The sequence below is a fragment of the Nicotiana attenuata genome, unplaced genomic scaffold (assembly GCF_001879085.1).
Source record: "Nicotiana attenuata strain UT unplaced genomic scaffold, NIATTr2, whole genome shotgun sequence".
Classification (NCBI taxonomy): Eukaryota; Viridiplantae; Streptophyta; class Magnoliopsida; order Solanales; family Solanaceae; genus Nicotiana; species Nicotiana attenuata.
Genome location: NW_017670440.1, coordinates 206,229 through 223,221, shown reverse-complemented (window position 1 = coordinate 223,221; position 16,993 = coordinate 206,229). Strand labels below are relative to the sequence as shown.

Sequence of the window (16,993 nt, the reverse complement as noted above, 5' to 3'; positions counted from 1 at the left end):
GAAACTTTGAAACATTAAAAGAGGGTCCACGTGATAGGAAGTGGCAACTTCAGATGCTACTATAAACGCATGGCATGTAAAATAAATGGTCAGATGGGCCCACATTTCCAAAACTATGCATATCTTAAGGGTGATGAGCAATGACATAAGCAAAGGGTAGTTTAGGTAAATCACTCAAAAGTTTATACAGTAGCTACAGTAAGATTCTTTTTTGACCAATCATATTACTCCATCGTAATTGAAATGACCAAAATACCCTCTAAATGCCAAGTGGGCATGTTGACCAAGAGGTGCCTGCTTATCCTCTCTTATATAATAGTAGTAGATAGATATTTCCTTCTTAGTTTGTTTAGAAAATATCGGTAGGTTTTTTAAGTTGAAAACAATTTAACTTAAATTGACGATAAATTATAAGTCTTCTTGTATTGGACCAAATTTGGCAACCACGGCAACGGATTAGCAAGACATGGGACGGAGTCGTTACAACACAACGACTGACGGTTGTTGTGGCAAAGGACGACGACCAGAGGCGCAGCTGAAACAAGATAGTTTCGGTAGTTTAAACTTAGAAAAGGACAGGAAGAATATGCCTTTTGGATATTCTTTATGTTGTACTTTTTAGGGCTTTTTAGGAAATGTCCCTTATAAATAGGATGAGATAGTAAAAAAAAAAGTGGGGATCGGCCTTTTTCGAAGAACACATGGTAAGACAAGAGAGAGAATATACGAAAGAATTATCTTATTAACTTTATCTAAGCACATGTTGTTTGACCTTCATCCATAAATCTTTAGATTCCACAGTCATATTAGCGGCAGACCCTTTGAGTATCGACAAAAGGAAGAATCATCCAATCACATAATCACTGGGTGACAGTTTCTTTTCATTATAACCATTATCATTTCTTGCATTCATTGCGCATTTATGATATTATACATACTGTCATTAAGTTCACTGATTAACCTCACTAAAATCTTCTCGTTGTATTAGACTTTCGATCTATTTGATCTAGGATTTATTAAGCTCAACTAAGATTCACCCCATTAATTTGTTATCGATTGGTTTAATAATTATTTGCTCAAGCACTTCTGCAATCACAAAAATTATGATAATTTTTTTATTTTCAATTAGAAATCTCGAATTTAAACTTTTAATTAAGTATGATGGGTCGAACTACTTATTCAAAATTAATAAACTTTTGAAATTTGAGGTGCGTAGCTCCGAGAATTTTCCTGGTAGCTGGAACATAGACCATAAGTATCATTCTTTTGTTCCTTGGTGTACGAGTACTCGTATATACGGATCTATTTGACGTTGAGATGATTGAATCAAACTATGACCATGATTTTCGTAGAATACAAGACGGTAATTAAATCATCCGAGTCACTAAAATTTGTTGCTTCAAGAAATGGATGGAGAGGATTAGATCAGGATCCACTATTTCTACCTTCTGAGACTTGAATCGGGGCATTGCTTCCCTCTATTTCTTTTAGTTTTTGGATCTATATGGGGCATTAAAACTCAACCGCGCCCAGAAACTCATCACCAACACGCCCATTGCATCCGCTACTGCCAAGCATTCACGTGATAATGACTTTGTCTGCACATGAAAACTTGTAAAACCTCTCCCTTTTTATGACCAAGTTTCCAGTATTGATATATATTGTAGTACATAATTCTTTAATACAATATAAAGTCATTTAAAAGTATTCATGTAATTATCTATTGACTTATTTTAAACCATAAATTTTAAATATTTATCCTTTTTTTCTTAAATTGTATACCTATTTTTGCGATATAAAAATGACACAATCGATATGTACAGCTGAAATCTCTTCTGCATAGAAACACGTAACAGAATCGAATGGACATGCAAAACATGGACAAGCTTGTTAAGTTGTCCTCTTTTATTCTTACGTTACGCGGCAATAAATCTCTTCTTCTACGACCACGTAAACTTGGAGACTGGACACCCGTCTTCATGCATGTCTTCTCATTGAAAGTCTCATCTCTATCTTCCTCCAACAATTACACTATATAGCCCCTCTTCATATTTAGTTTCTTCGACTAACAAGAATTACTAATCCAAAATGATGCTAAAAGTGAGACCTTTTCTTTTTTGTTTGCTATTGCTTGCGGTTGCATCCTTAGCTTTGGGTACAAAAGACCCAGAACTAAAACGATGCAAGCACCAGTGCAGAGCCCTACAGCAAATCGGGGAGCATCAAAGGAAAGAATGTTACGAAATGTGCGAGAAATACCACAGTGAGAAACAATCGAAAGAAGAAGACACTTCAACTTTTCTCCCCTATAGAGGCAGAGAGGAAACAGGGGAAGAAGAGCAATATGGGGAACAAGAGAGGGAAAATCCTTATGTCTTTGAGGACAAGCACTTTATTACTGGAATCAAAACCCAACATGGCAGAATTCGTGTTCTTCCCAAGTTCACAGAGAGGTCTAAGCTACTTAAGGGTATCGAGAATTACCGAGTTGCAATTCTTGAGGCCAATCCACAGACCTTCATTCTGCCTAACCATTGGGACGCTGATGCTGTCCTCTTTGTTGCTCAAGGTATTATTTTTTTAACACACTTGACAGTGTGAACTTTTTTTTTAATACTATCAAATTGAGATGATTCACCACACTTAATAAGTGCAACAACAAGTAATTGTCTATAGTATTTTAAATTTGGTAGTAAAAATATATTGATCGTGCATGGAAATGAGTTGAATCTGTTCCTTAATGAATAAGCTATGTACTATTTATTATCTAGTGAGACAGTTGTTATGTTAGGTTCAATTTTTGTACATGCTGAGTAATTATAGTTCGAGTAATTAGAGTAATTAATTATAAACATGGGTGCAGGGAGGGGAACACTGAACTTGGTGCGTAGGGGTAAGAGGAACAGCTTCAATATTCGGCCTGGAGATGTAATCAGAGTACATGCTGGGACTACTGCTTACTTGATCAACAGGGACAATAATGAAAAACTTGTCATAGCCAAGCTTCTCAATCCTGTTTCCACCCCTGGCCAATTTGAGGTAATTAAGCTTCAATTTATAACAAAAATTGAGTGCTTAACAATTTGAGTAATGTCAGATTTGTTTGGTTGCAGCACTTTTTTGGATCAGGAGGGCGAGAAAACCCAGAATCCTTTTACAACACCTTCAGCTCTGAAATACTTGAAGCTGCACTCAACGTGAGTTAATTTTTTGTTGTGGATATAATGCAGGAATATATAATATAGTACTCCATTCTTTTGGTGTGTTTAGATTATTTAATTAGATATAATAATTTGTTCAACCAGGTTAGAAGGGATCGATTGCAGAGACTCTTGGGGCAGCAGAGGGAAGGAGTCATTATAAGAGCTTCAGAAGAGCAAATCAGGGCAATGAGCCAGCACGAAGAAGGCGGAATTTGGCCTTTTGGTGGAGAATCAAAGGGTTCGGTCAACATTTATAGGCAACGGCCCTCCCAATCGAACCAATACGGACAGCTTTATGAAGTAGATGGTAGCCACTATAGACAGCTAGAAGACCTCGATATTTCCGTCTCTTTCGCCAACATCACTCAGGTTCGTAAATTTCATTACTCTGTCTATTTCGATTTATGCGATATATTTTGACTCTGACACTTTGCTGGTTCAATTTGTATATTTAGGGTGGGATGTTCGGCCCAGTTTACAGCTCAAGGGCAACGAAGATAGCAGTGGTGGTTGATGGTGAAGGTTACTTCGAGATGGCGTGCCCGCACTTGTCTTCTGAGTCGGGTAGCAGAGGACGACAAAGCAGAGGAAGCGAAAGGGAAACGAGAATTGGTTCAGGGTATCAGAAGGTGCGGGCAAGGTTAAGGCGTGGAATGGTGGTGATTATCCCTGCAGGCCATCCAGTTGTGAACGTAGCTTCAAACAACCAGAATTTGCAAGTTGTTTGCTTCAATATCAATGCCCGCAACAATGAAATTGTCCCTCTTGCAGGTGATTTTATGAATAAGAATTTTACTCGGTGCGTTACAAACATATTAAAGTTACCTATGATCACACATAACTCTTATGTGATAACAGATAATTCACTATAATAATAAGGCTCAAGTTACCCAAAAATAAATAAATAAAAATAGGATTGATTACCATTTTTTACCAGTCAAAGCATAGAATTTAACTTCAAATTGACAATTTTTATGACTTGAAGCAACATTTTCATCTGATATATAACGACTCATTGATAATATTGGCCAGGGAGGAACAATGTAATGAGTCAACTGGAGAGGGAAGCAATGGAGTTGGGTTTCGGGGTACCGGCAAGAGAAGTGGAGGAAATATTCAGGAGCCAACAGGAGGAGTTCTTCTTCCAGGGGCCTGGTGGTCGACAGCAACATCAGGAAGGTGGCCGAGCCGATGCATGAGCGGCGGGCTGTGGTTGATGCGCCTTGAATGTGGGTTCATGGTGGCTAAACGAGATCAAGACAACTGTGTTGTGGTTTTTGCACTAGTAATGTTGCTACTACTGCCTATCCTGTAAATTTGGTGAATAAAAAGGATGATTATAAATATAAAAAGCAGTAGTGGCCTTGTGGGGGTGGCGCTAAGAGAGACTTTATGTCATGTCGTAGTTATAATATGTGTAGTGATGATGATCAGAGGAAATGTAAAATTATGAAGACGAAGCTCTAACATGAATAAATTAGCTTTGGCGGTTCTAATGCTTGTGACAGCCGTTTTACCTCTCTCTGACTTCCATTTATGCTCGGTTCCTATTTGATGTCTTGCAAATTGTGAGTTGTTCATTTTAGTTACAAAAAGTCAGAAAATATATAGAATCGTGTCTGCCATTTGTTGGTATACCAACCGCGCCTAGAGGTGCATTGTTGGAACTGAAAGATTTGGGGGTTTTTGCTATAGCCAAACACAAGGGAAAGATCATTACGTTGTGGGTCGTCCCGGCTAGTTATAAGTGAATGACTATTAACTTTCGCTTTGGAAGTTTTCGCTATAAGCACTTAGCCTAATAACTTTCGCTTTGGGAGTTTTCGCAATCGCGCTTAGCCTGGGAAGATATTACGTTGTGGGTTCTGGCTAAATGAATACTTTACTCTGTTCCAGGTATACACTATTAGTTTATGTATACCTATTTTCCTTTTTTTGTCCGTTCTTATCCGTTCCAAAAAGAATGATCCCTTTCTAAATTTGGAAACAGTTTAGCTTAAATTTTCAACTCTACCCTTAATAAGAAGCATTTATAACCACACAAATAATCTGGATCTCTTTTTAACTTGTTTAGTACCATAAATTCTAAAAGTTTTCATTTTTTCATAAATTCCATGTCCAGTCTAACAGGTTCACATAAAGTGAAACGGAGGGAGTAACTATTAGGAGAATGATTAACAGGAGCAGTAACATCTTTATCTACTCCCTCTAACATCTTTATCTACTCCCTCCGTTCTAATTTATGTGAATTTATTTGACTGGGCACGAAGTTTAAGAAAAATTAAAGACTTTTGAAATTTGTGGTCCTAAACGAATTAAAAAGGGGCTAAGAGAATTTGTGTGGTTATAAAAGCTTCTCATTAAGGGTAGAATCGTAAGTTTAAGCTAAATTGTTTTCAAATTTAAAAGGGGGTCATTCTTTTTGGAACGGACAAAAAAAAAATAGGTTCACATACACTGGAACAGAGGGAGTATATATCAATCCTATTCTCTAGGAAGATCTAAAATTCGGCTTTTTATATAACTAGATTTATAGAGAAAAGGGTTGACTGATCTAGTATATTTGTGATGAATACCAAATGTGTCTTGTCAATGATTTAAGAATGTGAGAAGAACCTCGACAAGGGTGATATTCTTCACTGATTTCTTTGACAATGATGGATAGTGATAAGCCCTTGAATATTTATTCTTCTTGGATTGGAAGAGAAAGATAGATCAAAAGTGTAAAGGAACACTTTATATGTATATGATAAAGAGAGAATCTGTAGAGAATGTCAATATTTGTTCTTTATAGAAGTGTTCAATCTCCTCCCTAGAACTACATTCTTCATATTAGTAAGGGTATATGGGCCACAAAATTCTAGATAGTACAACATATCTAGGGGAATATACGCTAGACAATCTAAATCTTTAAACTATCCGTTAGTGCGCGCCGATGATAGGTGCTCATCCTCGTCCTCGTCTTCTATCAAGCCACCTCAACCTCGACGACGACCTACTTTCGTTATGTGACTTCGACCCTTGATTTGTTGTAATGCCAATGTATAGCAGCCTTTGAAGGCTATTATATTCGTTGACCACGTAAAAAGCGTGACATGGAGTTTTTTGCCCCCTACAACAATATTTTTAATTTTTGTAGCGAAAATTTATGAAAATACATATATTTTAGTTTGTTCCAATTCTTATATGCATGCGTACGTAATCTAACTTAATAAATTTGAGGACATTCTTTGAGATCATATATTTAAAATTTTAAATGTATGACTGTTTACCTCGAAATACGAGTAGCAATTAAACTTGTAATGTGGTTATAAGGATACGTGATCTAATTCAATGCCAAATGATAAATAGCTGATAAATAAAGGAATTAGACGACTTAAATGGATCAAACCCATGTAATTGCAAGTTACTGACCCCGATCTAGATCAGACTCGAGATCAAGTGCCAAGAACAGTAAGAGTAACAAGAATAGTACGAACAATATGAACAGTAAGAACAACCAGGAATTAAGAGTAAGTAAAAGAGCTGAGTGCTTGTATTTTTCAGTAGTAACGTAGGAGATAATTCGTGTATGATGATTATGGTGATGATATCCTGCTCTACAAATGAACAGGATTCCTCTTTATATAGCAGAGGAATCCTAAATAGGATATGACTCTAATTTCGGAAGTAAAATACATGATTGATATCATTAACCGTTAATGGTTCTATCGGTCCCGAGATTCTCGTCGAGATCGGTGGTCGATCGCGGATATCTCGCGATCCTGTTACTGTGGTGTTGATTTAGCCTGATCTCGATCCGTTAACCTTCATATTCTCTGATCCCGAACTTGCTTCGATATCGGCTTACTCTTGAGACATACCCTCTGATGGGTTTTCAGTATTTTATGTTTTGATGATCTAACAAACTTGTCATGAAGAACCAGATAATGCACCTGGCGCACAGGACATACATTTCATGTGAACTAATCGAAGCCTGAAAATCAGCAAAGGGAGGAACACAACAAGGACCTGATGATCTGGCCCTTTAGAGTTCTCCGACACAAGCAAGTCAATGACTGTACGTAATCAAGATAAAGAGGAACACAACAGGGACCTACTGTCTTAGGGTTCTCTAACAAAAAGTACAAGTCAAGTGCACAGCTGGAACGTGACAGAAGAAAGTGACCATCTGGCAACTGTTACAGAAGAGGAACACAACTAGGACCCGGTCTGTTGGTGTGTCCTGTCAGGAAGTACAAAGCCCACTATCCAGCTGGAACGCAACTACCCAGAAGTGGCCATGCAGACTGTACAACAGTCACTTCTCATTGGGAAGAAGTATACACCTTGAGTTGACATCACTATCTATCGTGCCATCCTTTGTGATAAAACAACCTGGTGCAAGATATACTATTCTTCGTGCATTCAGTGATATTCTCTCAAGCATAACAAAGTTCATCTAGCTTTGAAATCACTGGTGTGTCAAGAACAAGAAGACAACTCCACTAAGGATCAGTTTCTAACCGAGTCTTATGTACGTCCATAGTTGAGTTGTAATCTTGTTAGTTGTTCTACATTATAATTCCTAGTTTGCTTTCTTAGAAGCGTTGTCTTAGGAACAAACCAAATTCGTAAACTTTAGAGCTTATGTTGTGACTAGGAATATTCATAAGTTAAATCCTCTGTAACTAGGAGAGTTAGAGAGTGGCTTGTGGTGGTGCATCACAAGTTAGTTTGAAGTCTTTGCAAAAGGGTGTTTGCAAAGTGGCTTGTAATAGGTAGATTACAAGTTAGTGAGTTTCAAGCCTACAGGTGTAGGTCGTGGTTTTTTGATCCCCTTGTGTGGGATTTTTCCACGTAAAAATCTCTGGCCTTCTTTACATTCAGTCGTTACTGCATTCTACGTTTCAGTCTCATAGAGGAAAAGGTACTCTATAGGTTAGTGGACTCACATAAGTTAACAATTGGTATCAGAGCAGGTTTCTCCTATCAGGCTAACACCTAGGAGGAATTCTCAATGGCTGCTCCACCAAGCTTTGAAGAAGGACAATCAACCTATAGACCTCCCAGATTCAATGGTCAATACTACGGCTGGTGGAAGACCAGGATGCATGATTTCATTATGGCAGAAGATTCAGAGCTGTGGGACATTATATGTGATGGTCCACATGTTCCCATGAAGAAGATTGAAGAAACAGGGCAAATGGTACCGAAAGGAAGAAGAGAGTACAACGACATTGACAGAAAAGCTGTAGAAAAGAACTACCGTGCCAAGAAAATCTTGATATGTGGCATAGGACCTGATGAGTACAACAGAGTCTCAGCTAGTGAAACTGCCAAAGAAATATGGGAGGCGTTGCAAACAGCTCATGAAGGAACCACTTAGGTCAAAAATCCAAGATTGACATGCTCACCACAGAATATGAACTCTTTAGGATGAAGAATGATGAATCTATACAAGATATGCACACTAGATTCACCTCCATCATAAATGAGCTTCATTCACTTGGAGATGTCATTCTCAGAAATAAGCTCGTAAGGAAAATCCTCAGCGTCCTACCTGGGTCTTGGGAAAGTAAGGTAAATGCCATCACGGAAGCTAAAGATCTACAGACTCTGACCATGGATAAGTTGATTGGTAATTTGAAAACTTACGAGATGAAAAGAAAGAAAGATAGTGAAAGAAGAGAGCCTAAGAAGGAAAAGAACCTGGTGCTTAAAGCTGAAAGGAGTGATTCAAGTGATGAAGATAGTGACATGGCCTATCTTACTAAGAGATTTCAAAAAAAGGTTCGAAGAAATGGTGGCATACCAAAGTGGAGCAATTCAAGTAAAACAAGGAACAACGATCTTTGTCACGGATGTGGAAAGTCAGGGCATTTCATCAAAGACTGCCCACTCACGAAACAGGAGCAGTACAAGCAAAATCCTGACAAAGCACGATAAAGGAGCCTGGTTCCAGAGAAAAGATTCAATGGAAAAAGTGCTGCTGACAATATCGTTAAGCAGGCTCTTGCTGCTTGGTGAGACTCCTCAAGTGAATCCAAAAGGGAATCAGATGCAGAAAACAATTCCTTGATGGCAGTGGAAACTGAAGGAACGAAGTACGACTCACTGTTCGCGCTGATGGCTCAGTAAGATGATGATGATGAAGAAGATGAAGAAGATGAGGTAAGCTTCCGGGATGTTCAGAGAAATATGAAATCCTATTCTTCCAAGAAGCTAAGGTCTTTATCAAATGTCTTAATTGATGCCTATTATAGCCTTATAAACGATAAGGAGATCCTCACAATAGACTAGGAGAGGCAGAGCAATCTAGAGATGATCTAGTGGTCTGTGTAGTAGACCGAGATGAGACCATAGCTAATCTTGAAATAGAAAAGGAGGCCTTGAATGAAAGAATAACTAGTGTGGAAAATGAGAGAGACGACCTGATTGTAGTAGTTGTTGATCTAAAAGAAACAATAGAAGGCCTTAACAATGAGAAGCACACCTTAGAAGAAAAAGTTGCATCTATTGAAGAGGAAAGGGATGACCAGTTAGCAATATGCGCTGATCTAGAGGAAACCATTGAGGGACTCAAAAGAGAACATAGGAATGTAAGTCTTGGGAAAGGGAAGGAAGTAGCCAGTGAGGCGTACATCATGCTTGAAAAAGAGTTAAATGTTGTAAAAAGCAGTCTTTGCAGTGAACTCGAGAGGAATCAGCAACTCCAAGCTGAGTTGGAGAAAGTAAGAAAATCTTGAGAAATCCTTGAAGTGGACCTGGTCCTCTGATGCTGTTACTGCCATGTATCTCAACAATAGTGGGAACAAGCAGGGCATCGGGTTCCAAAGGGAGAAAACTCCCTACAACCCACACAGCAAGTATGTCACTGTACCTGATAACTGGCTATGTACCCACTGCGGAAACAATGGGCATTTTAAAGAAAATTGTCAGGCCAGGGTTCAGTCTGCTCAGAAGAACAAAGCGTTCACTGATAGAGTGACTACTAGTTGTTGATACCCAATTTTTCCCTATGTATTTTACACTCAAAATACTTTCAAAATAGCATGTGTATGCATATATAAGCATGCCCAAGAGTTTTGGTATTTTTTCCTAATTTTTTTAAGATTTTTAAAATTAATTATTGTCTATTTTGGCAGTACAAAATCCAATAATTGTTCCCAAAATTATCACTTTGGTGAATAATTTATTTCTATCCTCGTATTTACACCAAAATATAATTAAGGTGATTTTTGCATATTTTTATAAATTTATTTGGTATTTTAAAGCTAAATTGCATATAATTGCAATTATAGCCTATTTTACGATAAACAGCATTTTACAATTATAAAATCAATTCCAGTATTTTTAGATCAATATTTATGTATTATTAATTAGTTCAGTGCTTTTAATTTATTTTTAAAATTATTTTAACTATTTTTATAAAATAAAAGGGGGGGAAATTGGCTATTTAACACATAGCCATTTCTATTTCAATTACAGCCTCAATTTAACCCCCAATTCCACCCTAATTAAACGACCCAACTTCAAATTTTAATCCAAAGCCCACGACCCGTTTTCAGACCCGCCCAACTTCTCTTTTAATCCTAGCCGTTGATCATTTTGATCAACGGCCATGATCCGTTCTTTCCTTTTAATTCCCATACCCCCCCTTAACCCTAATTCACTATATCAGATGTGCCGCCTTTGAACTCCCTTCACCTCCCAAATTCTCTCAAGGCTCCCCGGAACCCTAGCCTCCCCTACCTTGTTCCACCATGTTTTCACCGGCGTCCATGGCTTCTCAGGCCATGGACAGCCTATACCCACCTCCTATGGCTCCTGCATGCTTGTTGTTCGAAGGATCGAGGCCAGACCTCGAGGGTCTTCACCCAGGCCTTCACTGATTCGAAGATTCCGGCCATCTCCGGCCTTGCTCCGGTGGCTCTTGGTCTTTTGAGCCTGTTTATGACATTATCCGACTTAGATCGGGTATTTTCGAAGCCTTTCTCATCTCTAGGGTTCATCTGGAACCCTAAATATCGAGGTTCTCTCCGATTATTTTAGATCTGTTACATGTTTGCACTGTTGCTTAAGTTTCTTAAACCTTTTTTTTTTCGATTTTCTTTCAAAAATCACTTCTTTTCGATTAGGGTTTCTGGAAAGTCCTTAAAATGTTTCCGACTCTTCTTCTTCTCTTTTCTTGGTGTGAATCGATCCCTGCTATGTTCTTACTGGATCTTTTCTGACTCACATGCCTTTCGTGTGTTCTTATATTTGCCTTGTTATGAAATTTATTTTATTATGCTCCGTTCAATCTCATACTGGTTTTTCACCATGCTCTCTCATGTCTATCTTATGTGTTCCTCTACTGTATTTTCCTACTGAGTTTTGATCCTTTGTTTGCCTTTACCGGACTTCGCCTGGATTCTTTCTAGATGTGTTTCATCGACTGTTTTTTTTAGTTTACACTACCTGAACTCATTTAATTTTCAAGCTTTCTTGAAACTTGTTTCCTGTACTGGTTCCTATGTTCTACTTGCTATTGTGCTTGTATGCTTCTCATTAGACTCTGAAAAGGTCTCTGAGCTCATCTCGATAGTTTGTCCTCTTCATCTCGGTATCAAATTTGACGTTTAANTCCAGTATTTTTAGATCAATATTTATGTATTATTAATTAGTTCAGTGCTTTTAATTTGTTTTTAAAATTCTTTTAACTATTTTTATAAAATAAAAGGGGGAAAATTAGCTATTTAACACATAGCCATTTCTATTTCAATTACAGCCTCAATTTAACCCCCAATTCCACCCTAATTAGATGATCCAACTTCAAATTTTAACCCAAACCCCACGACCCGTTTTCAGACCCGCCCAACATCCTACAACTTACTACTAGGACGACCTTGGATCCACGCCGCTGGAGCTGTAGCATCAACCCTGCACCAGGTAGTGAAGTTCGAGTGGAATCACCAAGAGGTGATTATTCATGGTGACGGGAGTAACCCCATATACAGTCGTCAAACCATCCCAGCAATTGAAGGAAGAAGGAAACTAGGAGGAGAAACCTACCACCAGATTGAGCGAGTCAACGCCATGGACAAAGATAAGTGGTGGGATAACAAGATAGAGAGTATACTCAACTGGAGCGGGTATGAACCTGGCAAAGGGCTCGGCAAGAACCTCCAGGGAATCACCAAGCCTATCAAACTGAAGAAGCATGGCACCACTTTCGGGGTTAGGGTATGGATACACTTGGCAAGAATTCAGGAACTGGTCGCCACCATGGCGCGGCCCTTACTATCCGCTGGAGCACCCGATACCCCGCCTGGAGCAGACTTTCCAGCCGGCAGACATCTTATATGGGTCAGAGGAAGATGAAACATTGGCCGCAATGAAGAACCGGTTTTTGAAAGATGACGATATGGACTGTCACGTCATTTTCGAGGAGGAAGGGGAGGAAGGCCCTTCCATACAGGCGGTGAGCCGAGGGGAGCGCCTCAATAATTGGTCCATCAGAACCACAAAGTCCCGGAGAGCTTCGGGGTAGCAAGGCTGAACAAAGCATTATGCATTATCTTTTACTTTTCGCTAGTTGATTTCCCTTCATTATTATCTTTAAATTTTGAAAAAAGCTCCGATGTTCAAAACAATTTTGGAATTTATCAAAGCATTGCAGTTTCTTATATATGTCTCGCTCTTATTTTGTTTCTCTGTCATTTATTCACAGCATTACTATTACTTATCTTGATGAACCGATGAATGTGACATGCGACGAGATAACGCAAGAAACGGATATAGACTCAGAAGAGGATGAGATACCAGAAGAGGTCATTAAAGAGGTCGAAGACTTTGAGAATAGACCTAAGTCTAACCTGGACGAAACTGAGGTCGTCAACCTGGGAAATACAGAGAATGTCAAGGAAACGCGCATCAGTGTTCACCTGTCACCATTAGAAAAGGAAGAGTACACGGAGTTCTTAAAAGAATATGAGGACATATTTGCCTGGTCATATGATGATATGACCGGTCTCAGTACATCTATTGTAGCTCACAAACTGCCAACAGATCCGACGTGTCCGCCGGTAAAGCAGAAGCTCGGAAAGTTCAAGCCAGACATGAGTCTGAAAATCAAGGAAGAAGTCACCAAGCAAGTCAAAGCCAAGGTCCTCAGGGTAGTGGGGTACCCGACATGGTTAGCCAACATTTTGCCAGTGCCAAAGAAGGATGGGAAGGTCGGAGTCTGTGTCGACTACCGGGACCTCAAATCGGGCCAGTCCGAAAGACGACTTCCCCTTGCCGAACATACACATCCTGATTGACAACTGTGCCAAGCACGAGCTGCAGTCATTCGTCGATTGTTTTGCTAGGTACCATCAGATATGGATGGACGAAGAAGATGCGGAGAAAACGGCTTTCATTACGCCGTGGGGAATGTATTGTTACAAGATGATGCCGTTTGGATTAAAGAATGCCGGGGCCACCTACATGAGGGCCATGACTACTATTTTCCATGACATGATACACAGGGAGATCGAGGTGTATGTAGATGATGTCATCATTAAATCCAAGAAAGCCACTGACCACATGGAGGATTTAAGAATGTTCTTCAATAGATTGAGAAGGTATAACTTGAAACTGAATCCCGCCAAGCGTGCATACGGGGTTCAAGCCGGAAAACTGCTTTGGTTTATCGTAAGTCGACGGGGAATAGAAATGGATCCATCAAAGGTTAAAGCCATTCAAGAATTACCACCTCCAAAGAACAAGAAAGAGGTTATGAGTTTCTTGGGGAGACTCAACTACATCGGCCGGTTCATAGCCCAGTCCACTGTCATTTGTGAACCCATCTTTAAAATGTTGAAGAAGGACGCTGCTACCAAATGGACTGATGATTGCCAGAAAGCATTTGACAGAATCAAGGAATACCTGTCAACGCCGCCCGTCTTGGTTCCGCCCGAACCAGGTAGACCTCTATTGCTCTACCTTGCAGTATTGGATGGAGCATTCGGCTGTGTTTTAGGACAACACGATGAAACGGGGAGAAAGGAGCAAGCCATCTACTATCTCAGTAAGAAGTTTACCCCGTACGAGGCCCGATATTCTCTATTAGAGCGCACCTGTTGTGCTCTGACTTGGGTAGCTCAGAAGTTGAGGCATTATTTCTGTGCCTATACTACTTATCTCATATCAAGGATGGATCCACTGAAGTACATCTTTCAGAAGCCCATGCCCATGGGCAAGCTAGCCAAATGGCAAATCCTGCTGAGTGAGTTTGATATCGTCTACGTGACTCAGAAAGCAATCAAGGGACAAGCCTTGGCGGATCATCTCGCCGAGAATCCCGTGGACGGAGAATGCGAACCTCTAAAGATGTATTTTCCCGATGAGGAGGTTTCTTTCATAGGAGAAGACCTTGCAGAATCCTATGATGGCNACTTGAGGGCTGGCCCTTCCACACTGCACTATAATCTGTTCTGCAATAATATTTGGGGTGTAAGCACTGCCTGGAACTCTTGAAGTTCCTTGGAACTTTGACACATCCCAAATAAGAGAAAGGCTTTGAAAATCCGATCCTGGAAGTTGGTTTATCTCATATTATTAGACTTCTGGATTAGGCTGATTAGATGTAGATGTAATCACTGATGTATTTTCATTTATTCTTTTGATTCACTTGGTCTGTCATAAGCTTTGTAATGAACTTTGTAATAACTACTGGGGTATAGTGAAAAGGGATGGGATAGAATGCATGCCAAAGGGGTAGATACCATGCCTATAGGGTGTATATTGTCTCAATTCTGTATTTTTCACATCGATACCATGCCTATAAGGTGTATATTGTCTCAATTCTGCATTTTCACGTAGATACCATGCCTATAGGGTGTATATTTTCTCAATTCTGCATTTTTCACGTAGATACCATGCCTATAGGTGTATATTGTCTCAATTCTGCATTTTTCACGTAGATACCATGCCTATAGGGTGTATATTTTCTCAATTTCTGCATTTTTACGTAGATACTATGCCTATAGGGTGTATATTTTCTCAATTCTGCATTTTCACGTAGATACCATGCCTATAGGGTGTATATTCTCTCAATTCTGCATTTTCACATAGAAAACATGTCTATAGGATTAATACTTTAAATGCTGCATTCTTCATATAGATACCATGCTCATAGGTTTTCTGCACTTCGCAATATATACCATGTCAATAAATCACTGCTAAATTCTGCGCATCACGTAGATAATATGCCTATAGGATTTTTCCTGCATTTTTGCACGTGCATCTGTCATTAGGCAATTCCACTTATAGGGCCTAAAATAAACCAATCATATCAATGACCTGCTTAGAAGATCTCTGCATAACAAGATTCGTAACACCTAGAAAGCATGCCTATGGGAGTAATCGATTAAAATCTGAAATTGCCCACTCATCTTTAAAATCAGTAGTAACTCGTTTAAAGTGCTTGCAGAACTTACGATACTGTAACTTAAAAATATTTTTGCAATCAGTTCGTTCTTCCCCCGTCTTTGAACTAATAGATATCATGCATATAGACCCTGTTTAACGCAGATAGATAGTTAGATAATTAATCAATCGTCAGTTTTTCTGCAACTACATCTAAGCAGGACTAATTCGGACTCCCTATCTGAAAATATGTGGTAGATCAATTCTTCCTACGCTAATTTTAATCAAGGACCTAAACAGTATGTGTAAGACGTGCTAAACAATTCGTTTCTCTAAATGAGGAGGCCTACTTGAGCCTTCAATTGTTGTATCTCTCCATTAAGTGTATTATGTGTTTTTGATTGTTGCCTTAGAATTTTATCCTTTTAAACCTCTGAAAAGCCAAGCTTCCTCCCTTTAGGATTAGTAGTCCTAAAAGCCTCCAGGACTGAAAGGTGGGACGGGTAATAGCACGCTGTAGGAAGCGATACCATTCCGCGATTAATACCTTAACGGGGTGGGAAGGGTAGACATGGAGATGATGATCACACCATAACACTATGCGTACGATTGGTTACCGGTGTTGTGTGGATGATCCATGTGATTTATAAACCTAGGACCCCTTTCCTTATGTTACTTTATTTAGTATCAATAAATTCTGTCTTTTAAATTACCCAAAACTCCCCTCTAATTTTTTTTTTCACTGCATTATTCCTTTTCCTTCTAACTTTTTCTTCTTTGTTTATTCAATGTCTTGACTAATTCTTGCACTTAGACTCTCCCTCAAACAAATTATAGATTCCAACATGTTGGTTTGCAACCCTTATGTGTAAATTTATTTGTATACTTGTTTACATTAAAGTCACAACAGAGCATGGCCGGGAACCACACTAGTGGATTTTGAGGGGTGCCTAACACCTTCCCCTCGAGATAATTTCTAGCCCTTACCCGAACTCTGGTTTTCCAATTCAAAACCCTTAGTGTCCTAATGCATTTAATCATTAGGTGGCGACTCTTCAATTCCAAAACCCAATTCCCAAACGGGAATAGAGTTGTCTTCCCAAATGTCGTAAACCCGATTTCGCTTTAGAAAAAGAGGGCGTCGACACTAGCAAAGGACCAGGTACCACTTGCAAAAAGCGGATGCTGCCTGCGTGGACTAGGAAATCCCTCATTCATCCTTTTTTAGTAACAAGGGAACCAAACTAGTTTGGGTTCCTAAATCTAACCCTTGATGTGCATGTGCAGGGAGCAGTGAGAGGAAGCAGACTGCGATGGACTATGGACAGTGAATGCCTAAAGCACGCAGCTAGAAATATCATGAAATGCTTCTCACTGAAAGCCCTGCAGGAAGGGAATGTATCCTTGAGAAGAAA

General features: G+C 39.3%; 1 protein-coding gene across 1 annotated transcript; it reads left to right on the top strand.

Moving 5' to 3' along the window:
* Positions 1 to 2,049: 2,049 nt before the first annotated feature.
* On the top strand, positions 2,050 to 4,710 carry LOC109239454 (vicilin-like antimicrobial peptides 2-3). The gene is made up of 6 exons (XM_019406022.1): positions 2,050 to 2,569; positions 2,864 to 3,039; positions 3,114 to 3,197; positions 3,306 to 3,572; positions 3,659 to 3,974; positions 4,236 to 4,710. Exons 1-6 carry the CDS (start codon positions 2,089 to 2,091, stop codon positions 4,400 to 4,402), a joined length of 1,491 nt encoding a protein of 496 aa, XP_019261567.1. The 5' UTR covers positions 2,050 to 2,088; the 3' UTR covers positions 4,403 to 4,710.
* The last annotated feature ends 12,283 nt before the right edge of the window (positions 4,711 to 16,993 follow it).